Source organism: Canis lupus, chromosome 15 (assembly GCF_011100685.1).
Source record: "Canis lupus familiaris isolate Mischka breed German Shepherd chromosome 15, alternate assembly UU_Cfam_GSD_1.0, whole genome shotgun sequence".
NCBI classification, from domain to species: Eukaryota; Metazoa; Chordata; class Mammalia; order Carnivora; family Canidae; genus Canis; species Canis lupus.
In genome coordinates this window covers 23,892,361-23,904,661 of record NC_049236.1, presented here as the reverse complement: position 1 = coordinate 23,904,661, position 12,301 = coordinate 23,892,361, and the positions used below count along the sequence as shown (strand labels likewise).

At 32.9% G+C, this 12,301-nt stretch overlaps 1 protein-coding gene across 23 annotated transcripts in view; it reads left to right on the top strand.

Annotated features, from left to right (window-relative positions):
• The window catches only part of PPFIA2 (PTPRF interacting protein alpha 2), a 469,116-nt gene that overhangs the window by 284,276 nt on the left and 172,539 nt on the right, over positions 1–12,301 (top strand). For 22 of the 23 annotated variants that reach the window (XM_038558539.1, XM_038558538.1, XM_038558557.1 and 19 more), the window contains 2 exons: positions 4,317–4,481; positions 10,359–10,433. In XM_038558539.1, coding sequence (XP_038414467.1) covers positions 4,317–4,481; positions 10,359–10,433 — 240 coding nt within the window. The remainder of the gene's footprint in view (positions 1–4,316; positions 4,482–10,358; positions 10,434–12,301) is intronic. The other variant, XM_038558548.1, reaches the window with a different exon arrangement.

Genomic DNA, 12,301 nt, shown 5'->3' with positions numbered 1-12,301 from the left:
TTTTATTTATTTATTTATTTATTTATTTATTTATTTATTTATTTATTTAGGAGAGAGAGAGCACAAGTAAGGTGAGGGGCTGAGGGAGAGGCTGACTCTCCACTGAGCAGGGAGCCCGATATGGGCCTCAATCCCCAGACTCCAGGGTCATGACCTGAGCTGAAGGCAGACACTTAACCAACTGAGCCACCCAGGCAACCCTATACACTCTTTTCATATTACAATTCTAAACAGCAGCAATACTAACATGTATCTACCCAACAATACAACTATACTTCTTACACAAAAACAAAATCACCTTTTCTCAAAAAAGAAGGTGAATGTATCCAGTTACATGACCAGGGTTCTTCCATATGTATATTCTTACTCTTATTAAATCTCAATCATCTCTTAGTATTCTGTAAGCCATGGACTACTTTAAATGTTGATTAGAATCAAACTCCCAATATAAAATATAGTAAAGGGGGGGAATAATTGAATATACATTATGTATATAACAAAAAATAAAGATCCTCTCTTCTCCAAGTGGTCAAAAAGTCTGACTGGCGATTATAAATTCCAATTCTGACCCTTGATTCCTGGACTTTTGTATCTGGACCAATATGTGTTCATTCATCACTAACTCTAAGTGTATGCTAACTTCAGGAGGATAACATTTCAACCTAGCAATGTGTTATCTCCAAGCAAGAATTAAGATAGACTCTTCCGTGGATCACTTAACCATTCCATAGGCTCACCTGCTTCTGACTGATGTGATAGCATGGTGAAAGCAGGGCTGGGAACATCCATGAATTGCATTACTCTTTTCACTGTAAAATGTGTTTTTTGTTTTTTGGGTGGGTTTTTTTGTTTTTGTTTTGTTTTGTTTGGGTTTATTTATTTATTTACTTGGTCAGGAGTAGTGTTATACATGATAATAAGACTATAAGCAAAAATCTGATAAGATGGTATTGTTAGTAGAAGCAGAGCCATTAGAGAAGACAAATCATATCCATAAAAAAAGCATTTACTACATTAAGAAACGACAGCACCCCCCCCCCCCTTGATGGAAGGGATTTGATATAATCTACTCGCCTCACAGTGACTGACTGGTCTTTAGGTATAGTGTATCATGAAAGAAGTTCAAGTTTGATGACTGCAGCTAGTTGCTTGGCCATTCATCAGCCTTAATGGCGAGAAGCCCATTTTGCGAGATCAATAAATAACTTCCATCCCTGAAGCCCTGGTCACTTTTTTGTGCCCATTGAACAAATATTGTGGGGGCCAGAGAAAAAAAGGTTGATATCAAAAAGGTGAATCATTTTTGTCTGTGAGATTATCAAAAAACCTCTGCAACAGTGGGTCCCAAAGAGTTAGTCCCACTTCAGAGGCAGCATCCAAGAAAATTCGGTATTCTCTTTCCCTCAGTACGTTGACAGGCTAAATGGTTGCAGATGCTTTTTAAAAAGGTCTTCTGATTACCTACTGCTTCCTAGCAAACCACCCCCGAATTTAATGTCACAAATGACATTTTGCTGTACTCACAGATTCTGTGGGTCAGAGATTCAAAAAGGGCATAACATTTGGGCTCCCAGCTCTGACGACTTGATGGCTAGTGACACTGATGTGCTGGTCAGTGATTTTTTTTTTTTTTTACCAAAAAAAAATTTTTCAAAAGTAGTAATCTATCTAGTGTTTGGAATTTCTATGGTGTAAATACTCCCATTGTAGCTGATTTCAAGCTCCCATCATGATGTCACTAAATGCAGAGCTGGGAAACGACGCACGGTTGGGAAGCAGTTTATATTACTTCTACCATTCAAATACAATAGAAGTAAACAGCCCAAGGAACATAGGATATTTAGGAATTTTATTATAAACTTGGAATTTAGTAAAAATAATTAGGAAGCAGTACATTTTAAGTATTATCTTTTTAAAATATTTTTATATAACTTCAGCTTTAAAGAAAACTGTTTTAGTCCGTGACTCACAAAAATCCTGAACATGAACCATCCACTCTTAACAAGTTTGTATGAGCCAGCTTTAGCATACCATTCGCAGGGATAACTCGAATATCTGGACTCCGAAAGGTCTACATGGGAGCAGTCTGTTTCACATAAATTATAAGGCTTTGTATGAACTTAACCCTGTTTGTCTGATGTTGGTCTTTCTTTGACAAACTTTGCTCTAAGCATATGACTCTGCTTCTGGTTCCTCAATATGCCAACCCTTTGCCTTTGCTGTACCCTCTGCCCAGAGTCCTTCATCTGGCTCCTCATTTGGCCAGCTTTTTCTCATTCTTTAAGTTTCATTTTAATTATCACGCTCTCAATGAAACATGTGCTTACTGGCTCTGTGCAGAGTAGGTCTCTCCTCTTTTCACCTCCCGTAACTCTTTATTTCAGGGTTAAGTTCACACAGAATCCCATTACCTATGTACCTATCTGAAACAGCTTGAATTTAACTAATGCATGTGTGTATCTGTAGAATTCAAGACAGTAGAACACGAGGAATATAATCAGAAATTGATAAGAGGAAGGTTCTCTGAAAATACTGCGTCATCTTCATACTGAAGAACTATTAGTATCGTTTTCACCCTTAAATATGATCCCTACCTACTGATCTATATACATGTAGGATTTCAGATATTTGTGTCCTTTTGTGCCAACGCATGGCAGTTTTCTAATACTTTGAACCGTAATTGGTGATGGTGAATAGAGAGAGATTAATTTATTAAGGGCTAAGAAAGGTGATACTAATATGTAACACTGAATCTTTTATTTATTCATTTGAGAGAGAGAGAGAGAGAGAGAGAGAGAGAGAGAGAGAAGCACACACGCAAGGGCAGGGGCAGAGGGAGAGGGAAAAACAGACTCCCCACTGAGCAGGGAGCCCACCAGGGGACTGAGATCTTGACCTGACCTGAAGGCAGATGCTTAACGGACTATAAGCCACCCAGGCGCCCCTGTGACACTGATTCTAACAATGACATTGTGAAAACCAAAAATGTTCACTGTTTTGGAAATGTAAGCTTTAGGAAAAATGCTGCAATTTTTTTTTCTTCTTTCCATCTCAGTACCTTATATCTGCTTTTTTCTTTTTTGTTTGAGTAACTTCTGCTTTATTTTATATAGACACCATTTGTAAGCCTATGTTTTTCACTATCCTTTTGAAAATCTCTCCTACAAAACTTCCTGGTCATGTATTGTTGTTTACTGGCAAAATTTCAATAACGGAGACATTAAACCAGCAGGGTTTTTTTTTCATATATCTTTGTTTTTAGCAGCAAAACTCTCTTATTAAACAAAACAAATGTGAAGCCTCAATTCGTAAAACATTTAAAAGTAAAATTTCCTTAGGAAATGTTGGAACAGACTGAAAAACTGTTCATTGGACTTTGCCCTGATCTCTGTTATGGCTTCAGAGGCTACTCTGGGTGAATGTAGGTTCAAGAGTAGATAGTTTAAAAAGCATGCCCTTTGACCTCTTCCCCAAATGATTATTGCAAATCTCAGTTGCTGCATTCCAGTTGGCTGCATATATTTTTCTATTATGTAACCTAAGAATTAATTGTGAATAAAATCATTAGTGATTTTCACTATAATCGTTAGAGCATGTGATTACAACTATCACTATAATCACTACACAAATGTGATTATCACTATAATCGCATTCAAAGCCACATGATAATGACACTCATTTCCTTTAATGTAACAGGTTTTTAAAAGACTTTATTTATTTATTTATGAGAGACACAGAGACCAAGGCAGAGATATATCTATCTCCCTCCTGCAGAGGGAGAAGCAGGCTCCTGGAGGGGAGGCTGATGTGGGACTCGATCCCGGGACTCTGGAACCACACCCTGAGCCAAAGGCAGATGCTCAACCGCTGAGCCACCCAGACATCCCTAATGCAACAATTATAAATGACCAAATGTAAATTAAAATGGTTTTGACTTTTAATACCTTTTTCTTAACAAAATCATCATGCATTGTGCAATGTTCTTTAATAATTATTCTATTTGTGCCTATTTTGTGTTCTATTTTACTGAATTCATGCTGAAATTATTAAATTTTCTAAAAGAATGAATAATTTACATTGCTTAAATGAGTAATTTGTTATATGATAGAAATGTGACTTACTTTAATGTAATTTATGAACCCTGATTTAGAATCAGATCTGTGCTTCTTTGCTGCTACCTGTGATAAAAATCTGAGGTTATCATTAGCTACTTTGCAATTCTGCAATCTTTTAAGGTAGAAGTCATGAGTATTAGTAACTTGTATTCATAAGGTAATTACATTTGGTATAATTACATTTTCTCTTAAACCCAATAGCTGTTACTGGAGCACTTGGAATGCCTCGTGTCACGACATGAAAGGTCACTCAGAATGACAGTGGTAAAACGGCAAGCCCAGTCCCCCTCAGGGGTATCCAGTGAAGTTGAGGTTCTCAAGGCACTGAAATCTTTGTTTGAACACCACAAGGCCTTGGATGAAAAGGTATAGTATTGATAAAGGATTTTCCAATCTTATGTGTCAATTATACCTCAGTCAAGCTGAAACGTAAAAATAAAATAAAATAAAATAAACTTTATCTACTGATTTAAAAAAGTTCTAGTATTGACAAAGGGTTTCAGACTTCACTGTGCTTTTGTCATCAGCATCAAGCTCCTTGTCTTCATCCAATGACTCAGCTGATTCCTGACGTAAATCAGTACAGAGAAACACATTCGAATTCTAAGAATATCATTTTTTAAATGCAACTGGATTATTGTGTGTATGTTGGTAATAGTCATAACCATGTTTTTTTATTGCCACTGAATCTATGGCTTATCAAGTTATGCTTTTATTATGGTGCTTTATGGTCCCAGTCCAGATGGCCATTTGAAATTTAATGTTGTCATTCAGTCTCCCTGCTCTCTTCCTCTCTCTTTCTGTACTCCCACCCCCTCTGTGAAATGCATGTCTAGGTGCCAACACAGGACCACTAACTGACAATTTAACGTATCTTAGGTATACATTGGATGTACTCTAACCTTTGGAGATTTATATTAGAAGCATACATTTTTTTTAGATCTCTAATATCTTAGCTGTGAATATACATTTTGAAGAGTCTCCACATAGAACAGCGTAAGGTATTAGTGGAAAACCTGCCGTAGGTCTTTTTAAAAGTAGCGGTAAGCTTCTCTTAGCTGTAACTCAAATAACTTCTACTGACATAAATAAGCCAATATGATGATAAATCCTCTCGAGATTAGTAAGGCTTATGACATGATTTTAATTTTGTGAAATGTTAAAGAATTAACTTTTAAAAATTAATAAAGCTTTAAGATTTTGTAGAGCGGGAATTGGGGCACTTTATTAGAAATACCTGACAAGTTCTGAGTATTAAACTCCAAATGAGGGCTTAGTACTCAGTTATATCTAGGTTTTGAGCATGCAGACACTTGCACTCTAGTTAATATTTATGTACATATATACTTTTATCATTGGTCTTTCAGATGTTCTTAAAGCAGGGGATTATGGGAAGTATGTGCAAAAGGATAACTATAATTCTATATTCCAGATTATTGAGTAGAAATTGTAGCTTATTTTTCCATTTTAGCTGGAAGAGGCAAGTAGTTTATGAATAATATTGAATAAAACAGAAATTGATATCATATAAAGATCCTTGATAAATATAACATCAAATCAATATATTTAACACTTAGCTTCATATTCCCTTTCTTATTACAAAAGTACATTGCTAAGAATTTGGAAGACTTTATATTTATGGAATATCTATTATCTGTAGAACAGTTATTTGGCCACACAAAAATAGATGATATTCTCCTTACAACCAAGGAGTTCAAAGTTAGTGCTAGAGATTCATATGTTAATAACAGGTAGTATTAAGAAACAATATGTACAATGCAATATGGAATAGCAGAAAAGGTTGTGACTAAGTCCGCTTGAGAGAGTGATGAAAAAATTCAAGAATGTCTTCACAGAGGGAATGACATTTGGTCTGAATATTAAAGAATGTGTAAGAGATTTTAAAGCATACTCGTAAAGATAACTCTGAGCACCAAGATCAATATGTAAAAGAGCATGGCTTTTCCAGAAAAAAGGTAATAGTTTTAAATGGCTTGAATGAAAATACTTGAGGATGTATGATTTTAGATTTCCCTATAAACATTCCCACATCACTTGAGTGATGCTTTTATGAAAGAATGGTTGTAAGTCAATAAACAACATTCAAGACAAATAACCTGATGAATGTGAGTACATTTAAGAAGAAAATAGTTGTTGTTTAACTGAGAATCTAGAAATAATTTACTGTAGACATTGAGTGAGTTTAGCATAACTAAATGAAGCATTTTACACTCTTGACTCTAGGGTATAATCGTATTTACTAGCTCACTAGAAGTGCCATGGACATTGGTGAGTTCAGGGCAACTGAACTGTTTATCAGCTAAGTAGTGCAGACAATCTAAAGAAAAAGTATTATGAGCTTGGATTCTGTAGTTGGACAGATATGGACAAGTGACTTAACTTCTCTATGCATCTGTTTCCTCTTCTTTTGAATGAATAGAGTAATAGTACATACCTCAGAGAATTGTCATGAGGATTAAGTGAAATCTGACATCAAAACTCCTAGCCAGTACTTAGCATATGTCAAGTGCTCATTAAATGTTAATGAATAGTACTATTAATGTGAGTAAATTTCAGCATTTGATAAAGCTTTCAAACTAAGGATAGTTATTGGAATCAGTTTTGATCCACATTTTTGTTTTAAATAACATTTTATTTAGTTAGTGAGGGATTAATCTGTGCCTTCATAGACAGTTTCCCTAAGAAGAGCTCACAGCCACTCAAGAGGATAGGGAAGGTGGGGGACAAATCACAACATTCGAATTTAACTACTATGGATATCATGTTATAATATATAGAGATGATTAGAATAAGATGCAATTAACCATGTCTTGAGGACAAGACACTACCAACTTTACCACAGAGGGTAAAGTTACACATGAAGAAGTAATAAAGTGTAAAAAATTGAGCATAGATGTGGACAATCACAATGACTAGCAATCTTCATTATTAATGTCCTTATTCATATATCCACTGAAATGGAGGATCAAATTTCCACAATTAGCTAAGACCAACAGCAATTTTGATATCACTCTCCAATAGGTTTATCAATTTCATGGGCTGGAGGAAATGAGAGATATACATGTGTTTTGCAATTCATTCAGATTTCATTGACTATTTTTTTTTCTTTAAAAGACATATGGATATGCCTGGGGAATATAAGCAAAAAAAAAAAAAAAAAAAAAAGAAAGAAAGAAAACAGCCCAGTAAATATATATGCACTCCACATATATTATATATTTGTATGATTGGCTATCACACTGCCAAAACTGGATTTGAACTTCTGGTCTAAGGAGATTTCTTTACTATGCTTTCTATTATGGGAATGATCATTCCAAAATGAAACCACCTTACTTTTAATTTGGAATGTATGCTTCTTCCACCAGAGTTCCTCTTTATCCTGAGATGCATTTGTTATTTTTAGGGACTTATTTTGTTTTAAATCCTCAGGGATAAAATGTAAGTAGCCTTGGAACAGCTTTAGGGGAAAAGATTCTTGAATTATTTTGAAGAAATATACATTATGAAGAAAACTGATGTAACAGATGAAATTAGAAATAAAAAATTCCAGGTGTACATAAATATTTTGGAGCTTATACTATAGCTCTGTAAATAGCGATATATATTAACTTAAAGACTGCACAGACAATAGATTAATTGAACGTGGTTAAATAGTAAAAAAATCAGAAAAGGTAGAAAGCTAAAGCTATCAATTGTGTTCTTATATTTAGGAAAAAATTAAAATTATAATTTGTCATGGCATATCAATCATATCTAGATAGCTCCACAAGACCACTAAATAATAATTATTATTTATACTAATTATAATTTATCCTCATATAAATAAAGCACTGGTATCATATGGTATTGATAATTACAGCACCAGTTTTTACATTTATAGTTAGTTCAAAATATATTCAGAAATTATTTTCTTGTAAAGACAGCTTTAGGTTCATCACTTTGTGGGTAATATAATCTCAGGCTGTAGATACCACTCTAAATTTATTGAAGAGTGATTCTATTTTCAAATTGCTTTATGAGCTTAATGATTTTTACTCATCGGAGGCTCGATATCATGAGAATAAAAATACTTAACTTGTGGTAAATAGGAACCAGTTTAGAACAATTTCTATGATTATCAGTATAGCAGAGTCAGAAAGATATTTTAACCTACAAATAGCCTGGTTTCAACCATTTTTTATATGATTTGAATGACTCTTTTAGAAACATTCCAATGTATCAGTATATCTTAAAATAGGACACCTTTACCTCTTCACAGCAACCTAAATGTGATCTGATCAATGTCGCATACGGTGAGATCGTTAAGTTAGAGTGGTTCATAGTGCTCTTCTCATCTACTAGGATTCTTAGACCTTTCTCACTCAAAACACCCATATTTTTTAGTTGGTATTTTAGGAAGTGGGCATAAAACTTTACAACATCCCTGTTAAATATCAAGCATATCTACTAAGATTTTTTATTGATACCTGCATTCCACATATCAGCAATCCTTATTTTCAGCCTTCAGGATATTTACTGCTTTTGCATCTATTCCAGCTGCTCCTAAAACAGTATTCCCCAGGTCAAATCATCAAAGATTTCCTTTCAAGTAGCTCTTGTTCAGTTATTAATGAGCATTAGTTTCATGCATTTTAATGAACAATTATTTGTCTAACAGCACTGGTACCTGGCAGTCCATCTAGCATGCCTAAATATCAGAAAAGATCCTGTGTAATTATCTTTGATATCAAATATCAATTAATATGTTACTAATTTCCAGAGAATTTAGGCATAACTAAGTATAATTAATATTAAACTCCTCTTGGACAGTTATTCTTTCTTCTTCAAGATATATTTCAGCAATTAAGTACACCCAGCCACCTGAATATGTATCAGTTTTCATTGTACAGCAAAAGAATATGATTGAGATTTTTAATAAATTTTCTAATTAAATTCTAGATTAATATGATATTAATTTTTAATTAATTAATAATATATATTTTTGGCTTTATTGTCTGTTTACTAATTGGAAAATAATGTTATAATTCAACATTAAAATTGTTATGTAAGTTTTTTAAATACATTTTATATATTTAACCTATATTATTTAGTAATAATTAATTAAACTATATTACTTAACCTATATATTATATTTTCAGTTAAATCATATTTTTTAAAAGGAAACTGTGATTCATTAAACTATACTATCAATGAATTAATACAATTAGAATTTATAAAAATACAATATTGTATTAAAATACATGTTAACTGTACAAATAATGTAACATTCCCATGTGAAAAAAAATCATTATTAACTTATAATCAAAAAATCACCAGGGATTGCATCTCAGTTTGAAGCTATGAATTTTGTTGATTCTTTTCTAAGGAGAATTAAGCTGCAGTAGACATTCATTTTAATTCAGTCAAATTTCTTCTGAATTTCTTAAATTTCTTACATGATAAAAAATATGTCTTTTTAAATATGTGTAATATGCAACATATCTAAAGATTTGAACATATAATAACTAAATCAATTTTAGAACTTCTTTTTTTTAATTTTAGAAGTTCTAAGAAAGCAAGAATTAAAAAACTACTTTGAATTTCATTTATGTATGAAACATTTGCAAATCACAATTATTTTCAGATCATAATTACCTTCAAACAATGTGCAGAGTTTTTGGTTTTACAAATATATTGGCTTAACCTTTGGTATGAGGAAGCTAGTTAGGAATTCCAGAGTAAGCAACACTTTCCAATCCCTCAGTAACAATATAGACCTCTTACTAATACAAAATGTATGAGCAATGGACAACATTTTTCGGGTTCTGAGAATCCTTTACGAAGTTATTCATGCCAAATGAAGCTCATGTATTATTTTTTCAAAAGTAGAACTTTTTTTGCCTATGTCTCATCAGTAAGTCTATTTTACAGATGAATTCATAATCTGCTTTTGAACTTGCCTCCACTTACTATGAGTGAGAATTAAGAACAAGCAGGTCTATCTCCAACCCCATTGGAAATCCTGCCTTTGGAACACTAAAATGACTTGCTTATAAGGAAATCCCTTGATATAGTGATGCTATAAGGTGACAATGTATTCATAGTATTAATGAGCACTTCGGGCTCTAAAGACTTTAATAATTTGCCAAATGTGACTGTCTCTGATAATGATGTTGATGGATTCAGCACAGTTTAACATGTATGGGATGTACATTACTGCACATATTTTGGTTTTTCTTCTAGGTAAGGGAGCGACTGAGGGTTTCTTTAGAAAGAGTCTCTGCACTGGAAGAAGAACTAGCTGCTGCTAATCAGGAGGTAACATACCAAACTTTCTCCTCTTTTGAGGTGCAATATCACTAACATTATAGCCCTTGTGTTTCACATCACTTTTATTAAAACTGTCACAAAAAATAAATGACATTCTGTATATGCCACTGAACAAGCTCTGTTGAAACTAGTTGCCAGAGTCATATTTCTGATTTCTGGTGATTCAGATCTGTCACTAAGAGATGAAAAGAAAATTACCAAGAACTAGCAACAAAGGGGCTTAGAAAGATTGCAGTCAGAATACTTGTCCTTTCAAAAAGTACAACACAGCTTCAAAATTGGAAAACATGTCAAATATCTGGTAAACTTAGAAAATGTCACAAATGAAGTTAACTCCTTGGAGATATAAATATACTTCCCTTAAGGTTATTATTCTTATCTTCTAAAAGCATCATGCCCATGTTTAGTGGCATCATTAATCTACTTCTCTTGCTCTCATTCCTGACTAAAGTATAATAGCCATCTTTATTACCAGATTTAAAGAGTTATTTTTTTTCTTTAGAAAAATTTACCTTTTGGTTATTAGTACACAAATGAACTAGGGCCATTAGATCAGATATATAGAGATACATAGATAGATAAAATAATACATTAAAAAGATATAAAATACATGAAAAATAATTTGTGTAGGCCACCAAAATAGCCCGATCTCTCCCTCTCTCTCTCTCTCTTTCTCTCTTTCTCTCCCATTTACTTATAAGGCTACCCTTTTCTCCAGAAATTTATTTCAGTGATATAAATATTGCTATTGCTAGTAGTAGACATACTAAAATAATCCTACAAAGTCTTAGTTTTAGATAATTAAATATGTGAGAAGCTAATGCTATTAATTGTAAATACTATCAAGGCATTCTTATTAAAATAATATTTGAATTTACATTGTACACACAAATACACATTTTTAAACCATGATAAAAATCTTGTCTAGTATAAATTACCTTGTTATTTAAAATAAGCTAGACCAATTAAACAAGTTTAAAGTTTCCCTTTGTTCTAGGCTTAACAATTTAAACCTTAGAAAAAGTGGTCTTTTAAATACAAGAAAAATGAATTCCATGTGAGCTAAATGCTAGCAGTGTTAAAAGCATAAATGGTGGCACAACAGTTTAAAAATAAATAGACAAAGATTTTTGGTGACCAGATCATCTTAGCAAACTTGATGACTATAGATAGATAGATGATAGATAGATAGATAGATAGATAGATAGATAGATAGATAGATAGATGATAGATAAAATAAATAAACCAAAAGGAAATAAAATATTTATACATCTTAATCATTATAGTAGAAGAAAACTTCTCAAATAATAGATAATGACAGGAAGGACTCAGTCTTTTTTTTAAAAAAGAACAGATTTTACCAATAAAGTAAGTATATACATTCCTGGAATGTCCAAAAGGAAAATACTAAATGCTTAATTATTTTTTGTTTTATCATTGTTAATTTTGATTCTCATGTATGTTTAAAAGTACACTTATTTTGGGTACATCCCTCAAAATATTTTATTGATAAGAGTAAAGAAACTTTGGCAACTACTACTGTAGAAGCCTTGCTTACCATGCAGTGATAAAGCTTCTATTTATCATAGAGAAAGGTGTGGTGAGACCCCTTGGCAAAATTATGTACCCCGAAATAAAAAGATACTTCAAGTTCAAGTAAGGCTCTGAGAATTTGCTTCATTAATGGCAACAGAATAGTCAATTAGATATGGAAGAACAATGGTTGAGAGAACTAAAGTGGAGGAACGACTTTTGACAATCATCTTAAATATTTTAGCCTCAAATTTTATTGTAGTCTATTGTAGGCAGCACTGTCCACTTGATTGCTTGTGGTAGATTAAATATATTTTAAGTCA